This window comes from Pseudorasbora parva, chromosome 10 (genome assembly GCF_024679245.1).
Source record: "Pseudorasbora parva isolate DD20220531a chromosome 10, ASM2467924v1, whole genome shotgun sequence".
Taxonomy (NCBI): domain Eukaryota; kingdom Metazoa; phylum Chordata; class Actinopteri; order Cypriniformes; family Gobionidae; genus Pseudorasbora; species Pseudorasbora parva.
In genome coordinates this window covers 12752655-12777511 of record NC_090181.1, presented here as the reverse complement: position 1 = coordinate 12777511, position 24857 = coordinate 12752655, and the positions used below count along the sequence as shown (strand labels likewise).

The following is a 24857-nucleotide window of genomic DNA, read 5'->3' as shown; positions in this document are numbered from 1 at the left end:
ATAGATAGATATACTTTTTTTTTATAAAAAAATTACAGCGGCTGTCCTATATATATATATATATATATATATATATATATATATATATATATATATATATATATATATATATATATATGACAGCCCGCTGTAATTTTTTTTAATAATGCAGGGCTCAAAAATAAATATTTTTAAGATCTCCTACAGTCTGCCTAATTTTTATTTGACCTGTCAACATTGCCACCAGTCCAATCACAAGAGAGCAATGTTTATGCAATTGATTCTAATAGTTAAAAATAATAAAAACAAAATAACGTACCACAGTTATGGTAATAAATGTCTTAATTTAAGGGTGACACACACATTCTTATACTTTCCCAAAAATACATGTCCTATTTATGGTGACATTTACATAATCCTCGGTTTAGAAGTAGGTCAGAACAGACAGAGGAGAGTAAGACAAAAAGAGGCAGAGATAAAGAAAGCAGAAGGGTGTGGGACGGATGAAATGGGCTGGTGTGTTTGACCCAGCTGGCTCTGGTCAGGGCAGTAAGAGAATCTCCTGTGCTGGAAGCTGTCAGGAATGCTGATGCAGCAACAGGCCTTATTAAGATTCTACCGCAGGGCCAGCGTGTGCCACAAAGCACATACAAAGGACACGCATGCACGCTCACCCAAAAAAATTATTTATTTATGTTGTTTTTTCCCACATGCAGAACATCCCAACAACACATCTCCATACATTAAAAGTGGATGGTGATTTTTACTATACAAGTACCATCATTATGGATATGTACTTCATTCCTAGTCTCCTGGACTAGGAATACAGAGATAAAGATAACGGAGGTAAACTGTTTATTGTGCAGCTGCCACATTCCGACCTGTGCACCTAACTTTCCATCAGAGAAGTGCGCTTTCCTTTTTCCCAAAAAGCCCAAACTGTACATGCAAATAAGCCGAAAATGTCCCTGCTTCCCCTGGCGTCTTTCTGTGTACGCGCTTGGAATCAGAGCTGAACGTGGATAAGCACACATGCGCTTCAGATACAAATGTCAAAATGCCTTTTTGGAGGGTATTTACATAAACACAGTGGGCTGTCCTAAGAAAACATTAACAGTTGCGAAAGAAAACAACTTATAAGATAAGTTGATGGATAAGTGTATCATTCAAATATGTTTTTACATTAGTTAACCTAGTATTAGTTTTTGCTGAAGTATTGATACTTGTGAAATTGTACTGTAATTTAACAATTATTTATATCGTCAAATGAAACTTTGTGTCGCTCCAAACACGCAAGACTTTCGTTCATCTTTGAAACACAAATATTTTTTTAACTTAAAGGGTTAGTTCACCCAAAAATGAAATTTATGGTATTTATGACCCTAACGTCGTTCTACACCCATAAGACCTCTGTTCATCATCGGAACACAGTTTAAGATATTTTAGATTTAGTCCGAGAGCGTATGCAAGTATATGCACACTTTACTGTCCATGTCCAGAAAGAGAATAAAAACAAATCATGAATCAATTCGCTGATTCATAACCGTTTGAATCTTTATTTGAGAATTTGAGGAACAAACCCGGAAGAGAAGACAATGCTGAATAAAGTTGTAGTTTTTGTGATTTTTGGACCAAAATGTATTTTTGATGCTTCAAGATATTCAAACTAACTAACTGATGTCACATATGGACTACTCTGATGATGTTTTTATTCCCTTTCTGGACATGGACAGTATAGTGTGCATACATTTGGATACGCTCTCGGACTAAATATAAAATATCTTAATCTGTGTTCTTACGGGTGTGGAACGACATTAATGCGAGTCATTGATGACATACATTTCATTTTTTGGTGAACTAATCCTTTAAAGACTTCCGCCCCTCCATTGACAGTCCATGCAACTACCAATTTGATGCTTCAAAAAGTTCATGAAAAGATCGTAAAATGAATCCATATGAATCGAGCGGTTTAGTCCAAATTTTCTAAAGAGAGACAATCACTTTAAATGATGAACAGATTTAATTTAGGTTCAAATATAAAGTGATCAGCGAACATTACCAGAAGATCAGCTGTACTTGCTTGACATGTGAGTTTACTGAGCGTAAACAGGGACTTTGGCCATTTTGGATTTTTTCATTATAAAATCATTTTTTCATTATAAATTTACTTTCACTGTATGGAAAAGAGCTGTGTGGACATTCAGCCTAACATCGCTTTCTGTTTAATGGGATAAAAAAACAAAAACACAATGAAAACATTTTTGGTGGTGAACTGGTCCTTCAATTGCAGGCCTTATTTTAACCCTACACAATAACAAAACTGAGGTCATTATTCAATCATCACACTCAAATCCTTTAAAGGAACTCTTTTTTTGAAAATAGGCTCATTTACCAACTCCCCTAGAATTAAACGGTTGATAACAACTTTTAGCATAGCTTAGCATTGAATCTGATTAGACCGTGAGTATCTCGCTAAAAAATGACCAATGACTTTTGATATTTGTCCTATTTAAAACTTGACTCTTCTGTAGTTACATCGTGTACTAACACCGACGGATCTATCGTGTACTAAGTGGCGCAGCGCCTGAAAATAGACAAACTTTCGTCAACATAACCAACGTGACAACCGGCTATACTTGGCTTACACAGGGAGCGTGCTGGGGACTATGCATAATATAATTGTGGCGCTGCACCCACGTTACGGCAGCAAAGTTCCTTGATTATTGCGCATGAATGAGAGTAAAGTCCCTAGCCATATTGGTCAAGAAAATAATTTTAGAATTATTTTACCCCACTCTGTGCCGTCTCCTGAACTCCGAGCCTCCCCGGCTCCTTCTCCATCCTCTGCATTCACCAAGAAGTCAAACTCCTTCAGTGCCTCCTCTGTGTCGGGGTCATCCGGCAAGTCAGAAGCCAAACCTTCATTCCCGACCTGGAAGAGTAGTCAAGGCTACATTACATAGTGTAACTTTTCTTCTTTTCTAGTTTATGATTGTCTAAGATAATTAAATCATCCAAGCATGTTACCACTAAATTTGTTGCGCACCTTAATTTTATGTTTTTTTATTCTGCGTTTATCGCTCCTGTCAGGCACATCCTCCATTATGTCACCCTCATCATATTCCTCTTCATCACTATCGTCAGCATTTTCTAAAAAATTAAATGTCTCCAGAACCTCTGGATTCCTGTTGAACCAAATGCATCATGAGAAGTTCTTTCTTTTAACTCTATATTAATCTACCAGTTGAATTGGACCAAATAAATCAAGAGTCAGCTGTACCTTTTCATGTCTTGTCCCTTTCGTTTGGCTGGAGACTCTCCTCCATTGAGAATTTGCTCTAGGTTCTTGGTTTCCACAGAACCGTTTTGCTCTGAGCCGGACAGCCCCAGTAACGACCGCACTCTCTGCGACCGCACATCCAGTATTGTGTCCGTATAACCTACTTCCTGAAGATATCTTAAAAACACAAAAATGTGAAGACAGTCAAAACAGCTCAGACATTCAAGGCCAAAGAAACTTCTTAGAAGGACTAATACTGTCCCACCCACAGAGGACGTGTCATTCACAAAAACAATGACTCAAGGCTAACTTACTGTCTGAGGAGTTGCCTGCCCTGTTTCCATGTTAACTGGCTGTTCTGAGGTATAGCAGAGACCTCTGTATCTTTGGTATCTTCTAAGAAACAAAAAGAAACAATAAAACCACATTAGTGAATACTGAACAAAATGCATACACGCACATATACACATAACCGTTTAAAAATTGGATGTGTGTGTGTGTGTGTGGGGGGGGGGGGGTGTCATTTTATTAAGCAACAGAATTAATTATTTTATTAAGCAAGACCTTCATAGTGTTACAAAAGTTTTCCAGTAAATGCTGTTTTCTATTTATCAAAGATTCCTGAATCGTTAATTATAAGTAATAAGAAAATGTCTGTTAAGCACCAAATTGGCACATTAGAATGATTTCTAAAGGATCACTTAACACTGAAGACTGGCTGCTGAAAATTCACATGAATAAATGACACTTTAAAAGTGTTTAATTATTATATTGTTCTTTTACTGATACACTAAAGAATTATGGTGAATACCGTCCGTACCTCTTACTCTGAGAAAGTCATCAGATTAGTATATTTTGGGAAACTTTCTGGTCAGAACTGGAGCTTAATCAACTCCAACCTTGGAGAGACTGTGTATCTGCGCAGTATTCTGTGTTACAGATATCTATTGGAGGTGGATTATGGGCATTATAGGGAGAGGGACAGTATGTTGTTCTGGACAAGTTGGCGCCTGCTCCAGACCTGGAAGGTCACTACGTGCCTAATTCCGTGGTGAAAGCGTCAACAAGCGATGGACATGTGACTGATTAACTGAGAATGTGTGGAAATTTACCATGAATATCTATTTTCTCTGAGCCAAACAGAATCATTCAACTCGCAGTAATGACATGGCTAGACCTTGAAAAGAGTATAACTGTTGAGAAATTGTATGTACGAAGACTGGCAGAGGGAGCACGGCATACAAACAAAAAAAAGACTTGAAGCTGGGCTTCTGCTGATGAAACTGCAAACTATTCTTCAGTATTTTTTTTATTTATTTAATTGCACTCCTGACTCTTGGTCTTCATTCGACCAATGAACTGGTCTTGGGTCCTAAACTGTTATTCCTCCAACACTGTCTTTTTTTTTTTTTGAATGGTAGTTTATATACACATTTTTTTTTGAATGGTAGATTATATACACATTTTTTTTGAATGGTAGATTATATACACATTTTCAAAAGTAGGTTGAATCATCTTACCTGATTCAAAGCTAGGCATTTTTACTTCACCTTGATTTAGTTCTGTCCCATATTTTAATTTATGGTATTTTGCTCTGGTGATGGAAGAGAGAATCTTTGTTAAAATACAAAAATATTTATATATCTTAATTAATACATTTACAAATTTCATGCCTTTATCATAACATTTAAAAAAAGATTAAGAATGCCAAGAGGTTTCATTAGTTAACATGAACTAAGAGTAATAAACGCTGTAGAAGAGCAATTCATTATTAGTTTATGTTAATTTCAACATTTCCTAATAGATTATTCAAATCAAATGTTGTATTTATTAACAATAGTTATTGCACTGCAAACTAACATGAACAAAGAAAAGCTGTATTTTTATTAACTAACACTAACCAAGATTAACAAATGTATTGGGCATGGTTAATTCATGTTAACAAATGAAACTTATTGTAAAGTTCCGTTACCAAAATAATATTGTTACCAAAATAATAAATACAAAGGGGGAAGAAAAATTACAAACCTTTCTTGCTTTAATGCATATTCTAACATTTTTATTCTTCTAACAAGGTCATTCTTTAAATTTTCTTGGCCCTTTCTTTCTCCTTGGAGGAACGCTATCCGTGCCTGGAAGACAAAAGCAAGTCGAGTTAGCCGAGTTGTCATCTTGTGAATTGTATGTAATGAAAAAGAAAGACCAGTTGGCACTGAAACAATATACTGACTAATAGATAGCGATGTCCTTGCTGATGACATACAAAAAGGAACATTTAGCAAAACATATTTGTGAACGTTTTTGTTTATTAGTGCAGTTCTTTTATAAAGAATCAGTGGAACTGATTGGCAGATCAGTCTGAATTGAACCCAGAACTCAGGTTTGAATAGATGCGAGATGCCCAAGGAAATCTCTGGAGTCTGGACCCCCCCAAAAAAGGCACAGATCTCTTCTTTTCTAAAGAGGAACCAACACAGGGCTACTGGCAGGAGACGGCCCAGAGGAACAGAGCTCTACAGAGCAGGTTAACATTAGCAAATGAGAGCAGCTGTGCAACTTGACCCCTGTTAAAGGCCAGGAAGTGAATGAGAGGAGGCAAGGGGAGGGGGTATTTATAGACAACACAAACCATCAACCTTCCTGGAGAAAAAGAGATCTTGCAGGCTCTCATGACAACCTTGTTTGTTTGGCAGGTAAATTAGAGGAGGACATCCTGTGGGGTTTTCGTAGAAACAGGGAAGGTGAGGTGCTCATCTAATTGTTGTCATTTACAATTAGATGAGCAATATTTGGTAACACTTTAGTATGGGGAACACATTCACCATTAACTACAACTTCTGCCTCAGTTAACTCCTAATTTACTGCACACCGGACGCGTAGCTCAGCGTTGCATCTCAGGTATCTCATACTGGACGCACATTATATATACGCGCAAGCTCAGTTTTGAATCGACTTCTGACAGAAGAGCTGCACAATGGGTGTATCTTGTAGCACAGGGTGAAATCAGTATGTGCAATGACGATTTGAGGGAAATATAATATAAATGTAATATAAAACCTTGAAAAAAAAAATGGCGCTTTGTGGTGCGGCAGGATTTTGAACAAATTCCTGAGTCGCCGTGGATAAGCGCCGAATGCCGCCACCGGTGTGTTTACAGTCATTGAAAACAATGTGCTCTAATTTTAAAGACGTGGCGCAGCACTGAGCTTCGTGTTTGGTGTGCGACCCCCTTAAGGCATGTAGAATAAGGTCATGCAGAATAAGGGATTAATTTGTGCTTTATAAGTTCTAATAAAAAGCCAATATCCTAGTAATATGCAGGCTAATAAACAACTAGTTAATCGTTAAAGGAAGTGTATGTAAGATTGTGGCCAAAACTGGAACTGCAATCACTTTCAAATGATTGTAGAGCGGTGTATTCCCTCTCCCTCTGACTCGAGGTTGCCAGATATGCTGCAGGATCCAGCAGGAGTGTTTGTAGCTGCAGCTGTGGTAACTAGAGCAGATCTGGCAACCTGGATGCCGAAACACTACTGACTTTGTGATTGGTAGATAGGTGGAGGGTGGAGCTTCAGGCCAAAACACAACACGTCAAAATCATTTGAGGGCTGGAACAACAACTTTTAAATGACAATATCCTGGCTGGACTACTGTTGTCAGTGATATAGGTATTAGAAATTAACATGATTTCTTAATGTCTAGTGAAATATAAGGGCCATTTTATGATGAATTGAAATACATTTCTTACATACAGTTCCCTTAATAACTGAACCTTAAAATAAAGTGTTACCCAATATTTTCCTAAACTGCATGTTGACAGAAAGAAACATAGGGTTTAATAAGGGCTGTTAGATTTTACAGCAAAAAAGACAAGATTAGATTCTGACTTGTAAAACATAGCAGAGAAAGCAGACAGGGATGGGCAATATACAATGTCATATCGAGTTTGTGAAAAATTGTATGTCAATAATGTTGATAAGCTCTGGACATTTTTATTCAATATAGATTAATCTAACAATCTGCCCATCACGCAGCAGAAATAACCAGGACAACAGCTAGTCAGTACGTGATGTTAAAGCCTTGTCTATCCTTTCGCCTGGCTCCGCAGCACGAGCCTCGGCGCGCTTCTCTCCTTGTTTGAAACGAAAGAGGGTGACTCTTGTGCTATAAACCATCAGGAAACAGCAGTGAGAAGAATTGATGTACACAAGTGAAGATATTTATTTTAGTACACTTCACCAAAAACCACACTACAAAAGAATCATGTAAAACTCAGTAAACCATGATATTATTACTTGTGACATTAGAACAAAATGTACACATGTATACAACTAAATTAACAATCTCTTAAATATTTCCTAATTTCACTAAACAATTTCATTTAGTTTTGTGATTTTTTTAAACATATTTTTTTTAGTACATCTTCGCATGCTGAGCCGAGCAGAAAGTTGGCCGCATAAATGTCATCTTTAGAGCTGCTTTGACAGTCACTTCACAAGCTTTTCAAAATTTAATTTGAAAAAATCTATCATCAAATACAAACTGGAACTGAAAAGAACTTTAAGAAATTATGAAAGAAATACATAACTTCTATATCTTGAAATGTATATTATAAGTAATATTTTTTCTAAGCACTTATTTGACAATTTTTTTTTGGAAATCAGGGATGGGCATTTGTCCATTTTTCTTTTCGATCATCGATAGGTCTCAAAAACGAGTAATCGAGGGGCGCCTTCCTCATGGAGATATGAAACTATTTTAAAACTGTTATGAAAATGTATGCTGACAAAAACATGAGGTGTCTATGCAAATATGAACATATGACTGTAAAAAAATAACTGCTAGATTATGATGCATAAATGTCTTTGACAAAGAAACTAAATAACCGTCTCAAAAAATCCAGTCAATGATATCGGGCACTGTATTTGAGCTGAAACTGTGAATACCCTGCAGAGCTTTGCTAGAGAATTAATAAACTCAGTCAAACGCATCTATATAAGATTAGTCAGATAAATGCCTATTACAATTTACATCTGCCCAAAAGGACGCAAATGCGCATGTGAACTTGGCCATGCTAGTGTTTTACAGGCTTGAAAATGAAATTTATTTTGAATGCGCTCTTCCCTTAACAACAACGCTAATACACGGGCAACGAAACCACAGATCATTTACAGTACTATAATCGTATTCTCATTATAATTCTATGTAGTCTACGTGACAGATTGGCACTGTATAGTATAGTGCAGTATATATCTTACATAATGTCAATCAATTAAAAATGTAATTACAAAATAACTATCAGAAAATGATAGGCCATTTTCATTATGGTGTGATGTTTAAATTCACTAAATTCAATGCAGTATTTAAAACAATTTATTTTTATTTTTTAATTTAGACATAATAACAATTTTAATATCAGCATTTATCTGCTGTTGGCCATAACATGAAAATAACTTGAATTGTTCCACATTTGTTGTTATGGAATTTACATACAGGTCGGGGGCATAATTAAGCATTCATTTTCACAAATAAATTACTCAACCAAAAAAACTATCCTATGAAATATGTGAGAACAGACTAGCTGGGCAGGGTGCTTACAGCCATAACACTCTTGGATGGAGTTTTCACACAAGACAGCTGTCTGTACTCGTCTTCAGATTGTGGACATTTTGGAACGAGACTGACACACAGAGGCCTGCAAAAAAACACACGAGGCCTACTCAGCACACCAGGTGTACGACCTTGCATCTCTGAACTACAGGCCAAAATACAACATGTTTATCTCAGTAACTATGGTATTACTGTATGAGGTGATAAAGCTCTTGAGAAGAACAGTCCAAGCGTCAGGCTGAAGTGTGCTTTCCCAATCCACCCCCATGTTCACAGCGCTGGAATCAACGTGTGAGGTCACTCCATTGAGACGCCTTACAGGCAGTCGGGGGGGGGAACAGTGAGATCACCGGACAAATCTAGAGCCTTACAAAGGAGCAAGCTGCAGTGCATGGGGCAAGAATAGCCCTCGCCGACGCATGACAAATTCCAGCATACAGTTGTCAGATTAAATGGTTAACAACAACACAGAATATTACAAGCAAATGACGATTTATCCCTAATAGAAAGTCTTTAATAGAAAGGGGCGATAAAGACAGACGATCTGATGAAAGCTGTTTAAGCTGGACTGCAGGAAGACTTCCTTAAACAGCAAGATGAACCTAAGAATGCAAACTAGGGCTGTCAAAATGGCTGAAATGCTAAATTAGAAATTCTGTTAAATATGACCAAATTTTGAATTCTAAAGGCAATACTTAATGTTAGAGGGGAAAATTACTGTATTGTCTCCAATGCCCACAAGAGGGCGTAAGCGAGCATAAGCAAATGTAAACCAAATCAAGCATTGCATATTTTATTGAAATGAAATGACATTCCCTTTTAAAGTGCATTAACTTTTCAAATAAATGTTATTAAATAAAATATAGTTTCATTAAAGGTGGGGTAAGTGTCATTTCAAAACCGTTTTACAAAACGGACTCGGGCTGAGTCCAATAACAAACTTGTAGCCAATCAGCAGGTAAGGGGCGTGTCTAATAATGATGGTGAGAAGAGAGCTCAGTGCGCGTCATTATTCAAAACACACGACACACATAACGGATATTAGATGAGAAATATCAGTGTACAAAATGTGTCCGACAAGTAAGATACTGTTTGTTTCCTCTTTTCATGATCTATATAGATAGCTACTATCGAGTTGTCATGAGAACGGATTGTGTTTTTGTCATGGAAGGGGTGATTTTTTCATTGAATATTCGACCTGGATTAATAACCACCATAGTCGTTGCTTTGGTTACGTATGTGTGGGGCGGAGCTATCAAAATAGGGCAGAGACTCTTTTGGGGGTAGGGCGTGTTTGTTTTGGTGATTGAAATAACAATGTTTACCAGAAAGCACTTACCCCACCTTTAATGATAATGTAAGGAAAATTTGGTAACAAAAGCGCATAAAACGGCAAGTGGACCAGTAACCTGAGAAAACACGCTTCAACTGACAACGTAATGCGAACACAAAATAAATAGCAAACTTACATTCAGAAGCAAACCATTTGCACTCACTAAACACCAAACAGTCAACTTGCCCTGCAGCGAGTGCTGAGTGTTTTTTGCTAAGGTATGGTCAAGTATGTCTTTGCCCAGCTGTGCATTATGTGGATACATAACGTTAACGTTTGTTTGCCACCAATTGAGAGGATTTTCGTCAGTGGGTAGCCGCGTATCTTCTCTTTCATTTAGATCCATCTCACGCTCTAAAGCCCTGATTGCCTTTTTCTGCACTGCTCTGTTTCTGACTATATAGACAGTCGAACAGGTTGCCCATTTTCCCAGCATCTCGAAAATGAACAAAGCCTTAATTCCCATTTAAAACTTGACACTTCTGTAGTTACATTGTGTACTAAGACCGACAGAAAATGAAAAAGGTGCTACACATGCTAAAGTGAATAAATGAATGTGGGGATTTCTAGCATTATAAGCGTGACCTAACCTGGATGCCAGCCGAACGTAGCCCTGCCCACAACATTTGAGGTCAGGAAGTTTATTCAGGATTTAATCCCTGTGGAGCAACTATGCTCGAACCAGAGCTGTTCGGACCAATCAAATTGTCAGGGTGGGCTTTATACAATGATTGACAGATGATCAACAGTAACAACACCAAAAAGCACTTGACTTGAACTCATTCTAATCCTAAACGGAGAACTTGTTCGTATTTGCATTCATCTTTACTATTTCAAACAAAAATGATAATCTTGTTGGTAAGCTGACTGTTTACACTAATCATCTTCTAGTTCTTCCAGTGTGGATGCAGTGAGTTCTATTCACAACTATGCGTTAGTGATGCATCATTTATGAACGTTTTTTTCTTTTTGAACTTATCTTTAATATGACTCAGGAATATGGGGCTGTCACAGCCTGGAACAGACACTGATGACGGAACTGATGACTCGAACCCGAAGACAGGAGAGGTGTACTAATCTTTCCAGGGAACGGATTAAATGTGAAGTGACAAAAGAAAAAACGACATGGATTCGGAGGCCAGGTTAACTAACAGACTGCTTAGCCTAAAGAGACCCAGCTAAGCTATTAATTAATCATTTACTTTAAGTTAGGCCGTGGCTCAGAGAGAGAGAGAGAGAGACGAGAGAGAGACGAGAGAGAGACGAGAGAGAGACGAGAGAGAGACGAGAGAGAGAGACGAGAGAGAGAGACGAGAGAAAGAGACGAGAGAGAGAGACGAGAGAAAGAGACGAGAGAGAGACGAGAGAAAGAGACGAGAGAAAGAGACGAGAGAGAGAGAGAGAGAGCTGGTGCTCATCTATTTCCTTCACTGTTTTGATTTCAGTAAATCAGTTTTTGCCAAGCGTACAACGTGAATAATATTCACAAACCTAGCAGCTCATCAGTCTTTAGTGTGTTGTATACTGCTGTTAATATTATAATTAGAAGTAGTATTTTCTAATTAATAATTAATATGATCTGTTACTATTTTTTTTTTTTTTTACAGAAACACTGAATGACCAACAATATCTTTAGCACCACCAATCCTAAGTTCAGTTAAAGGGGTGATGAATTAAGGAATCAACTTTTCCTTGAGCTTTTGATATATAAAAAAAATCATGGTAATATAAGAATATCCTCTAAGTTTCAGAGCTGAAAACTTCCTTGTTAGTCAAAGAAAAGCTTTTATAAACACCAGGCTCAGCAAACGGTTCTGTGCTTCATACTGACGTCAGTGCGTGATGAAACACACCTTTACAGCGCCTCTAATTAAGTAGCCCCGCCCACCGACTCATGGAGGGCTTGTGCTACCTGGTCAACAACAAATAAGACAATGCGCTATTCCTGGTTGTGGAAGAACACAGTCGCTGCATAAGCTTCCTTCAGATCCTAATATTAGGAATATGTGGTTGAACTTTATTTTTAATGAAGTTCCAGCTCACGTGGGGAAGACATGTTCACTTCATTTCACTGCGGAATCGTTTGTAAACAAATCTCCGGTCGATGCTGGATTTGGATCCGAATGGTGCAACACACTTATGTGAGTAAAACATGTGATAGTATTGCAGTGTTATAGATCTTTTTGCTTATGTGTACGTGTCTAACAGAACATAACTTTAGCATGCTGAACTCTCCCTCGCTCTCTCTTTCTGAAGGGTGGCACGCGCCGAACGTGCGCGTGGTTTGCGCTTATATTGTCCGATTTTGTGGGCTTTGTGTAATATAAAAATAATAGTCCAATCAATCGCAGGTCGATGAGAAATAAATCATTGTGTTTGTTTGATAAAGACGTTCATGGGCCCTGTGATCGAGAAAATCATTCTGGTTGCCGCTTCTCCCTCAATCTCTCCTCTCCGTCATGTGAACTGACAGGTGAGCTTAAGCTCATTAAACATGCAAATATTATCCAATCCTAGCTGTGGGCATTTACTTCCATGTATATATATGTTATGTTATGTAATGTTATTTCTTAAAATTAATCTATTATTCTGAAAAATGTATCTGAGGCAAAACAAAATAATTTCATTTTACCTCATTTTACCTCTTAAAACTATTGGATCTGCCCTGAGCCACTCTGGATCTGCCATAACCAATCGCTAACGTTTGGTCGTGACGCATGTCACGCGCCCTTCGCCTGTCTCACTCATGGAAATCAGCCACCTCAGTAATAAAACAATAGGATAAAACCTAAAACTTCAGATTGTGATTTATTCACGCCACGGTGGAGAGGAGAGTTTTGTGATCGGGAACGCGGCGCTCACGTGATCCGTAACATCATTGTATGCTGTAAATAAAATGTCATATGCTTGGTATGATAATAAATGCTGCTATAAATAACGGACCAATTCAAATGTTTAAGTGCTTTTATTTTAATTTGTTTGAGCGGTGATGAAATATATTACTCTTCTAAATACTTGCCAGCATTTTAAGGAAATACAAATCTATAAATGCATCCTAATAACAGCAAAGCAACCGTATGGTGTTCTGCAGTGGTCAAAAATGATTACAAACAGTGAATTTTGAAGTGATATATTGTTGAAAACTCAGAGATGTGTATTCGGACAGCTATTACATCAACATGACCTTGCGTTTGTCAAAAGCAGTAGGTAACTCGGCCGGGGATTTTTAAGCGGGTGGTGAGAGACAGACAGCAGTAAAATAACTGACCAGTCCCTGTAACTGAAATGATGGCAATACCTTCCGACCCCACGAGAAACAGTTACCGTCCGAATAGCTTCTGCCAACTCCTTCATCACTAACGAAGCGATCTGGAAAATCAAACTTTTCCCGAATTTACCCTGTTGGAGGGCCACAACATCATGGCCACCAACAAACCCCAGCAAAGACTGTTATTGCTTGGGGCTTTAAATTCTGGAAATTTCGGCAGCGGTGCCAGAATGCAATGAATGGTTTAGTTTGCATCTTTCTCCGCCACCATTACTGAACTACATCTCAAACTAGCGCTCGACATCAACGTCATCGTTCTCAGCCACTCCCTCTGTTCGCTGATTGGACCAGTAAAAATTTGTTTGGAGAAAACCTAAGACTACACAGCAGTCCCAGACGTAGTACTGAAGGAAAATGAAAATTGAGCGGAAGTACGTAGGAGGGCAGAGCCAGGCTATATAGTCTGGTGAGTAAACTAAAAAATGTACAAGCCAATGACGATTATATTGCCATGGTGTGTAAAGGGTTGTAATTTATTTTTTATTCCAAATGTGATCAAAGTGATCAAACGAAATGACTTGAAAATAGATTTGTTCATTTTGCTGAAGGAGATTAAAAAAAAAAAAAACATACGTCACTTATTCTGTTGCTCTCTGATTGTTTGTAAGTCTATTCAATTGAGTGCACGCCCCATAATTACGATATCAGGCTACGCGAGACCTGTGGGAATGATTGAAATGATGCTCAATACACCCACTGAAATGTGAGCCCTGTGAATATTATGGAACATATTTTTCCAACATTTTTCATATACATACAGGGAGTGCAGAATTATTAGGCAAATGAGTATTTTGACCACATCATCCTCGTTATGCATGTTGTCTTACTCTAAGCTGTATAGGCTGGAAAGCCTACTACCAATTAAGCATATTAGGTGATGTGCATCTCTGTAATGAGAAGGGGTGTGGTCTAATGACATCAACACCCTATATCAGGTGTGCATAATTATTAGGCAACTTCCTTTCCTTTGGCAAAATGGGTCAAAAGAAGGACTTGACAGGCTCAGAAATGTCAAAAATAGTGAGATATATTGCAGAGGGATGCAGCAGTCTTAAAATAGCCAAGCTTCTGAAGCGTGATCATCGAACAATCAAGCGTTTCATTCAAAATAGTCAACAGGGTCGCAAGAAGCGTATGGAAAAACCAAGGCGCAAAATAACTGCCCGTGAACTGAGAAAAGTCAAGCGTGCAGCTGCCAAGATGCCACTTGCCACCAGTTTGGCCATATTTCAGAGCTGCAACATCACTGGAGCGCCCAAAAGCACAAGGTGTGCAATACTCAGAGACATGGCCAAGGTAAGAAAGGCAGAAAGTCGACCACCACTGAACAAGACACACAAGCTGAAACGTCAAGACTGGGCCAAGAAATATCTCAAGACTGATTTTTCTAAGGTTTTATGGACTGATGAAATGAGTGAGTCTTGATGGGCCAGATGGATGGGCCCGTGGCTGGATTGGTAAAGGGCAGAGAGCTCCAGTCCGACTCAGACGCCAGCAAGGTGGAGGTGGAGTACTGGTTTGGGCTGGTATCATCAAAGATGAGCTTGTGGGGCCTTTTCGGGTTGAGGATGGAGTCAAGCTCAACTCCCAGTCGTACTGCCAGTTTCTGGAAGACACCTTCTTCAAGCAGTGGTACAGGAAGAAGTCTGCATCCTTCAAGAAAAACATGATTTTCATGCAGGACAATGCTCCATCACACGCGTCCAAGTACTCCACAGCGTGGCTGGCAAGAAAGGGTATAAAAGAAGAAAATCTAATGATATGGCCTCCTTGTTCACCTGATCTGAACCCCATTGAGAACCTGTGGTCCATCATCAAATGTGCGATTTACAAGGAGGGAAAACAGTACACCTCTCTGAACAGTGTCTGGGAGGCTGTGGTTGCTGCTGCACGCAATGTTGATGGTGAACAGATCAAAACACTGACAGAATCCATGGATGGCAGGCTTTTGAGTGTCCTTGCAAAGAAAGGTGGCTATATTGGTCACTGATTTGGTTTTGTTTGGTTTTTGAATGTCAGAAATGTATATTTCTGAATGTTGAGATGTTATATTGGTTTCACTGGTAAAAATAAATAATTGAAATGGGTATAATTTGTTTTTTGTTAATTTGCCTAATAATTATGCACAGTAATAGTCACCTGCACACACAGATATCCCCCTAAAATAGCTAAAACTAAAAACTAAAACTTCCAAAAATATTCAGCTTTGATATTAGTGAGTGTTCATTGAGAACATGGTTGTTGTTCAATAATAAAATTAATCCTCAAAAATACAACTTGCCTAATAATTCTGCACTCCCTGTATATGCTTAATCCAAACCTGAAGTATTTACATAACAGTTCAAAAGTTTGGGGTGGGTAAGATCAAAGTCTCTTGACTTGTGCTCACCAAAGCTGCATTTATTTATCAAAAATACAGTAAAAACAGTAATTGTGAAACAAATATTACTACAATTTAAAATTACGTTTTCTATTTTTATGTATCTATTCCTGTGATGGCGAAGCTGAATTTCCATTACTCCAGTCATATGATCCTTACAATTCTTATATGCAGATTTGCTGTTTAAAAAACATTGATAATGAGAAATTCAAGAAGTTTTGCTTCTCAATGTTTTTTTTATGTGATTGTGAACACCACCCTAACTTCAGATCTGACGCTGTTGTCCTCAGACTGCTGTGACGTGTGGTTCTGCTGTTAGATATCTCTGCCATCCTTATTGTCGAGCCCTGCCCTCTGCTGACTCGTAACTTTCCTCCGACTCGTATATAAGCAAGGACTAAAATAAAGAAATTTATTATGAATTAATATTGATAAAAACAAATATGAATACTGACAGACTAAACAAAGGGGTAACAAGGGAAGTAAAAAAGTGGACATCTTCCACTTTTAAACATCATTTCACAGAACAGGACTGGTAAATGTGTGAATATTCATTTCAACTCTCTGATGGCTTCCTCAAAACAACCTAATCCCTTAAAAACAAGTTATCTGAAAATTAACATCTTAAAACAATCCCACCCCATCTAGTTAATCAGTGTCTTTTAGTAAAGCGTAAGTTCACCACACAAAAGTTCTCCAAGAAACAACCATGCAGTTTGAAGCGATCATATTACTACCTTGGCTCATCTCAGAAATGGGATATGTGCATTAAGATCTGAATATTAATGAGCGGAGTCTTTATTAGTAGAGCATTTAGCCATTAGAAAATCCACCATACTAAGTTTTAAGTTGAGGAAACATTGACAGCATGAATCTATTACTTCTGAAAAACGTACTTCTGACTAGACCTACATCAGTTTCCCTGTCACTTCTTGAGAAGTAAAGCGCTGGCAGGTAATACTAAGGAACACAGTTGTATTAAAACAGCCTGGCTCTTGTCAGCAGTGTGTGAGGATGGCTAGTACACATATGTCAGGAACAGCTGGCTACTCACAGCCCCGAGCAACTCTCTGATGCTCGCTGAAAATCTCTGTCACCTAACAGATTTAAAGATCGGCAGAACAGCATTTCAGCTGTGTGAACTGAACAGACACTAAAAATACTCTGCTTGCTGTGGGAGAAAAACAGCTGAATGAGGGGACCCTATAGGTTTAATAATAGTACAATGGAAATATACTTGAAATGTAATGGTAGAATGTTTATACAAGTAAAATGTGCTTATAAACCAGACTGTTCAGCACATTTTAAAGGGTTACTTCACCGCTTTTTCATATTAAACTATGTTATTCCCTTAACTAAGACGAGTTGATACATACCTCCCTCATCTGAGTGCGAGCATTTAATCGCTCTGACGCGCGGTGACATTCTGATAGCATTTAGTTTAGCCCACTAAGCCCAGTTCATTCACTATGGTACCAAACAGAGATCAAGTTAGAAGCGACCAAACACCTCCGTTTTCCCTATTTAAATACAGTTACACGAAAAGTTGAACGACCAAGTATGGTGACACAAGATAAAACGTGGCGCTTTTCTAAGGAGATTAAAAAGGAGAACTAATAATGTATGGCGGAATAGCATTTCTGAGAGTACTTCGACTCGCCGCAGTAAAAAGTCCAGGCTGAAATCTCCCCCTCTAATTTCTGTCAATAGGGGGGAGGGGGAGATGTGTTATGTTATAATGCTAAACAAGTTGTTATAATGCTACTCTATGCATTCGTTCGGAGGCTACAATGAGACTTGTTCACACTGCAGTAAGCTAGACATTAGGCATGGTAAAACATGGTACTCGTGGTAAATCAAGAAAACAAGATTTAAACAATAAGACTATCTGTGTTGAGTCATATAACAATTAGTGTTGTCAAAAGTACTGGCTTCAGTTCCTAGTACTGGCTTTGAGCGATGCTGAGCGGAATTGTGAACATCTCTGACTAGGCTTTCTGAGATAGTCGATGTTGCCGTAGTTCAAACTCAACACCGGTTGGTTACATCACTTGCCCACCGCAGTGTAAAAATAATTTAGTTCAGTTAGAGAACAGACACTACAATTAAAATCTGAACATGTCTGCTCAATACCAAGTGAGCTGAATGAGACCACAATCGCAGCACAAACGCAGCAGGAGTCAGATTTTAGGATCACAAGAGCTGGCAGCCAATATTTGTTTTTAAAGCAAAATGTAAAAGCACCTATTTAAGTGAGTTTGTCATTGTACTGTTTTGTTGTTGTGTTTTTCATTAAGAATAATAATGAACCCACAATTCAAGCAACCTGCCCCCGAATCGGCACTAATTCTAACTGAAAGTAACATGAGCAAGGCCACACAGTAAACACACATTTACAGCTGGACAGTCATTCACGGTACATGTCCAGTCTGGTGCGTTTTAGTTCATGCCTATGGAAGCTTAAAGGTCCCGTTCTTCGTGATTCCATCTTTCAAACTTTAGTTAGTGTGTAATGTTGCTGTTAGAGCATAAATAATACCTGTAAAATTATAAAGCTCAAAGTTCAATGCCAAGCGAGGTATTTTATTTAAAGGGGGGGTGAAATGCTGTTTCATGCATACTGAGCTTTTTACACTGTTAAAGACTTGGATTCCCATCCTAAACATAGACAAAGTTTCAAAAACTAACGTTGGACGTTTGATGGAGTATTTCTGTGTCAAAAATACTCCTTCCGGTTTCTCACAAGTTTCGGCGAGTTTTTTTCGAGTATGGGTCTACTTGACGTTAATAAGAGCGGAAGGTCCTTGTATGGGCCGTACGGGCTCTTCTCCCGGTAGGGTGCGCGCGCGCGTGACTAGAGCACGCTGTAAACAGTCTCTCAGATGCAGATCCAGTCCGTGAACACTTATGTCGCGCCGCGCTTCTCTTTATTCCTATGGGTGACGTCGAGCGACTTCAACGCTTCAGCACAGCATTACGGGAAGGCAGCGCTACATTTGATCCGATTTGAACGCAGAAATGACGGGAAGCTTCACAACATCGTTTCAGTTGCGTCTCAAAATGGATTTACACGCCACTGCTGTCAGGACTTTACCAAATCATACCAAAGAAGTGTGTTTTTGACGGAGCAGTCCCAGTGATAAAGCTTCGGTCCTGCTTTGGAAGCAGCCGGTGAGTTAACTTAAACTGCTTCAAATGTCTGTGCTATTGGCTATCGTCGCGTGAGTAAACATCAGTAAACGACACGATCGCGTGCTTTGTCATTCAAATGCGCTAACGGTTACTCCATTGTTGTTCTCTGTATAACGATACAGTATTCTGACGTGCAAAACCGTTTTGCTTGCTACTTCTAAGGTCTAGTCGCATACAATAGACCATAAACCGAATCATGTCCTCATAAACTCGAGTAAACACACAGAAATGTGGAGAGGCCATTAAATACAGTAACTTACATACCACAGAGACGGATGTCCTGATGTTGCAGTTTCTCCTGTTCAATTTATTTCTCCCTCAGATTTGATTGTGGATCATTATCTGTATTAGCTGAGATAGATGGGTTTCTCCACGCTTGAGGACGTCACCGCTTTGTGCACATTCGTCATTCTTTAGCTCCGCCCACACGATACGCCTCCAGGCGCTCGGTTTTTTCCGGAAAGACTCGGTACAGCCCATATTTCTTTTATAAATATGATAAAACGAAAGACTTTTCGGAGATATGAAGGATGCAATACTACTCTATAGGTACTCAAGATTGACATGAGATTGACTGAAACTGAGTGTTTCACCCCCCCTTTAACAGAAGTTCCCTTTCAAAGCCTACAGCGAATGGCCGGTTTGGACTACACCTCTGCACTTCCTTCAGGAATGACGTCACTAGAACAGTTTGTTGACTAACCCTCCGCCCACAAGAACACACAAAATAGGGGGCGGGGTCTTATTGCTCTCCAACGTGGAAAAGAGCGCGCATTCAGCGCTTGCATCTCCCCGTTATGGTAAGAGGCGGGACCTTTCTGGACAAAGTGCGCTAAGCTGCTGTCCAATCACAACACGGGTAGCGCTGGCCCAATCAGAACTCGTTACGTATTTCTGAAGGAGGGACTTCATAGAACAAGGAAATCATCAGGCCGTTTTTAGGACAGAGGAAACAGCGCTGTACAGATAAGTCAATTGTGTGAAAAATACTGTGTTTTTTTACACACGAAACATGAACTCATGGTATATTGCACACTGTAAACATAATCAAAGCTTTGAAAAGACGCGAAGAACACAACCTTTAACTTTCATAGGAATTTATTGAAAACACTTGCTTTGCTCAGCACCTCTATGTTATGAATGGATTTTCTCAGGAACTAAGAACTTTGGGTGGTACTCTGTGTGTTTCAACTGTAGGAACCGGTGTCTAAATAAAGTTCTGGGTAAAAATGTCCCCCTAAAAACGGCCCTGCTTGCAAGGTAGTACTTTTGCAAAGTTCATGAACTTTTAGGGGTGGGACTTGGGCCCTGAACATGTTGATTGGTTGAGCTCACGCAGCAATTTAATTCAACCTAAAAGTCTGTTGCGGTGCGTGGATTGAGAGTCGTTTGCTATTCAAATCAACAATGTTGGAGTTGGAACATGGAAAATAAAACCATGGACTGACGATGAGGATCAGGCAAGTTTATTTGCGGAGAACGAAATCCAGTGGGCTCTGTATTTCATCCTACGTCACCATACTAATCTTTACGATACTTTAGACTGCAATTGAAACGCAGACAGCAACAGGTCTGAAAAAATAAAAAGTTCTTTATTAGTTTTTGGTAACTAATTAATCCAGCTGTGCAAATACATTAAGTTTACATTTTAACCAAAATTGGAGTTACTATGTTTTTTGTTTATAGTTAGAATATCTGTATGGCAGTATTGCCATATTAAAAATGATTATGAAGATTTCTTTCAATATTTTTATTTTATTAACAAAGTTATATCAGGATTAACAAGCTCTGAATGAAACATGGTAAGCCATACAATTGCAAAGAACAATCATTAAGAATAAACAGTTCTAAATGTACAACTAAGTGTGACTATTTTTCAGTTTCTTTAGAACATTTTAACTATGCTATAGGTTTCAAGTCTTGAAACCAAAAAAAAGTTATTTCAAGTCAAGTCAAATTAGGCCATCCTTAAAAATATTCTTGTTTGCCGTAACCCGACCGACCCTGTCAGTTTAGGGCCGACTCAAATTATTATTTTTTTCTTCCTTTTAGTCCGACCGACTTGCCGGTTGTAAATTTGCATTAAGACCGACCAATTTCTTTTTTTACTCTTCAAACAACTAATACAAAAGTAATAAAATAATATGAAATATATTTTAGTAAGTATTATAAATATATAAACTGCTTGGGTCTACATACGAAGGCTGCGTTCTTTCTTTTATAGAAAAACCCGTGACGTCATCTATGTTTACACTAATGTTAACGGATGTCTATGCTATGGCCTGCACGTGCATTCGTTTCGGCTCATTCTCTCATTCACTGTAACGTTAGACTATTAAAGCCCTGTTGGAGATTTCGCCGCATTGTGTGACAGGAGTCAGTACCATGGCATGGACACGTTACACACACCAGGCAAGTGCACTGCAGAGGGGAGGGCTTTGGGGGTTTGAGCCCGTGCCCTTTTTAAAAATTAATCAAAAGTGCCCCTCTCAACATTAATCATTACTATATTGTGGCCAATAAAACAGAATTTGAATTATAATTAATATAACAACGTGTACAAAACAGTAACAAATGGCGGAAAAACCATATTTATCTTGTCTGTCAGTCTGAAATATCGTTGTCATAACGCGTTGCTATGGGTAGCGTGTGGTCTATGGTTTTGCTCGACTACGCGCAGCGCGTGGTGGGAGCGGCACTGGTTGTAACTTGAAAAATAATGCTTTATGTAAGGTTCTGTCGATGGATACACGTGCTGGCTCATCAGTGATAGGCTACACTACAACAGCGATAATAAAAGAAAAACGTGGGCAAAACGATCTATCTTTGTAAACTGTGTTCAATGCATGCGAGTGCTGCCGTATGACCAGTAATTTTCGCCATCATCACCCATGGGTATATTATACCCATGCAGTATCACCCATGCAGTATATTCGCCAGAAGACGCGAATGAGAACTGCAGTGTGAGAAGCTGTCTCTGTGCGCTCGTCCAAAAGCGCGCGCACGTCTATCAGCGCGCAAATATTGAGTTATTTTAAGTCTTGCGCTTGAACGGACAAACTCACACAAAAAGTATATCAACATGTCGATCTTCATGAGTATCCAAGCAGACATAGTCTGATGCCTTAAGTGAACTGTATACAGTCGAGAAAGACGAGCATATCCCTGTATAAGGTCTTAAAGGGGCAGTAGCCTTTACTGCTGTCTGTCAAACAAAAGATAAGGACATCACTCACTGCTCTTGATTGAATAGCTTTTGTAATTTTAAAAAGGATTGATCTTTAATTTAAACAGTTGCATGTGCAGTTATTTTACATTTGATTTATTAATTCAATTGCTCTACCTAAAAACTAATGTTAGACCTACCTGAAAAAATCTGAAAAGCATTGTTTATTTTATTAGTATCTTTGCTCAATAGTATTTATTTGTGCTTCTGCTTGTATTTAAGTTTTTTGTTCTTATTTTCTTTATTTTTATTTGACAGTAGTTCTTTCTTTCCCTGAGCATGGCAAATAACAATAATTAATTAAATTGTTATAGCGCTTTTCTAGACACCCGAAGCGCTTTACATATAGAAGGGGGGAATCTCCTCGGCCACCACCACCAAATACCAAACCGTACTGAAACCGTGAAACTAAAACCGTGATACAAACCGAGCCGTGAGCAATTACACCCCTAGTGTAACATATGTATGGGGGTGTCACAAAATTAGAAAATTTTCAAAGGGTGCCATGACTGAAAAAAGGTTGGTAAACACTGATTTAGTGAATGGCTGTGGCTCGACAGCAGGAAAAACAATCCAAACAATAACGATTTTTTAACCTTTTTCATCATTAATGTTAATCAAATCTATTATTCTAAATGTAGGCTGCCAAGAAGGAGGAAAGAGGGGCAGTGTCTCTTTAAAAAAACTGAGAGACGATACATATTACAAAAAATTTAACGTCTGAAAAAAATGGTCTGCCATTGTCTGTGATGTTTGTTTACTGTAATATTTACCAGTAAAGAGTAGGTTATAGCTACTTAATTAATTTAATTCATAAAAAAAATATATTTTTAATATTCAAATACACTAGTCTATATCAACAGATGCGTTGGTTTAGCAACAAGTGCAAGCCACTTCAGAGACACAGAGAGTTGCGTGTTCTGAGTCAACACAATCGAGCGTAAAAATACGAATACATATACATATCATATCACTGGAAAATACTAAAATGGGAAGATAGCGTGAAAAGAGCTAAAATACCTGAGAAACCCAGGAAAAAAAGGGAGGGTTGACAGCTATGAGTCAATGACAGCTAGCGGTGGTAGGAACCTTTTCTTAATGAATGCACCTGAAATTTATGCAATAAACATGTTTTTGACAAATATTTCAATTTGTTTGTGGTCTATATAGCCTGCAATTAGCCTATGCGCCCGAAGGCACGGCTTGAAGACCCAGTCAGTTTAAATTCATACCTACGTAATCACCATCACCAAAAATGTACTTTTTTTTTTTACATTAAAATTTGAAAAAAAATTCTTTTACCTACCTACCGACCCTTTTTTTAATTTTTTTTTACTGTTACTGCAAACCAAAATATTTTTAAGGATGGCCTTATATAGCACATTTAAAAGCAACAGAGTTATGTCAGGTAAGCAGGTCATAGTTTGTCCATTTTATCTTCAAATTCACCCTTCACCGCGAGTTTGATTGACAGGTGATCTGACCAATCACATCGCCGAATCTGCCGGTTGGTCCGACAAAGCAGTCAGGAGAGATTAACGTTGGTGGACTTGAACTTGAAAACGGTGTACTGATGTCTTTCCGCGGTTGAAACAACATTTCTTTTAGTGTTCATTCATGTTTATTTTATGCTTATCAATGAACTTAAAGGAATAGATAATCGGTTCACAAGCCGCTAGTGATCACGACACATTAAAAAGACAATATTTGTGGTTTACATTTCTTTAAAAAAACACAACATTTTAAAGTTTAGACTTTGTTTCATATCGAAAGTAACTTGCTCTGTCCTGTCTGTAGGCGTGTTGTCAGTGTCCTCTTTGCTCCGCAATGTATTTTCTCTATGTGAGAACGTGTATGTGGCATGAGAAGCCCATGGCATGTCGGACATAGCAACAGTAACTAAAAGGGTTGGGCTTTGTGAACGGTCAGCATACGAACATTCGTTTATCAACGTGTTTTTCTGTTTGGCCAGTGACCGCGCGCTTACAGTAGTGAAGTGGCATTTTGAACTGAACACAGAATCGATTCTGAATCCAGAATCTACTAGGGCTGAACGATATATCGTTATCGTATCTATATCGATATGAACTTTCAAGATATTACTATCAAAAAAAGCAACGATATAGACGATAAGCGCTGAATGAATGATGATCTGCTTTATGTCATTTTTCCTTTTTTATTCAGAATATTCACAAATGTGTTAGCTATGGCATGAAATATCTGATATTCTGATTGTCGAATACATGCAAGTGGAAGAATATTGTTGTTTAAACACCTTTAATGATCGCGTTAGTTGAGCTGTATGCGCGATGGGCGCCGCCGTGTTAGTTTGTGCCTCAGACGCAGTTCAGAGAATCGGATCTGTTGGATTCACAACATGTGAATTCATCCATTTCTCCTGAAATACTTAAAATTAAGTGGCTGGTGAACTGGGAATAGAATAGAGTAAACATTGAAGGTACTTACACAATGTGTGTATCTGATATGAATAAAACGTGTCGAATTATAATGGAAATGATTATTATAACC

At 38.5% G+C, this 24857-nt stretch overlaps 1 protein-coding gene across 1 annotated transcript in view; it reads right to left on the bottom strand.

The window, feature by feature from the left end:
• Window positions 1-24857, bottom strand: part of strn3 (striatin, calmodulin binding protein 3) — a 40267-nt gene that overhangs the window by 10913 nt on the left and 4497 nt on the right. Inside the window, exons 2-7 of the mRNA XM_067455188.1 lie at window positions 5288-5391; window positions 4780-4853; window positions 3574-3655; window positions 3260-3436; window positions 3026-3164; window positions 2770-2911 (exon numbers count right to left, since the gene is read on the bottom strand). Coding sequence (XP_067311289.1) covers window positions 2770-2911; window positions 3026-3164; window positions 3260-3436; window positions 3574-3655; window positions 4780-4853; window positions 5288-5391 — 718 coding nt within the window. The remainder of the gene's footprint in view (window positions 1-2769; window positions 2912-3025; window positions 3165-3259; window positions 3437-3573; window positions 3656-4779; window positions 4854-5287; window positions 5392-24857) is intronic.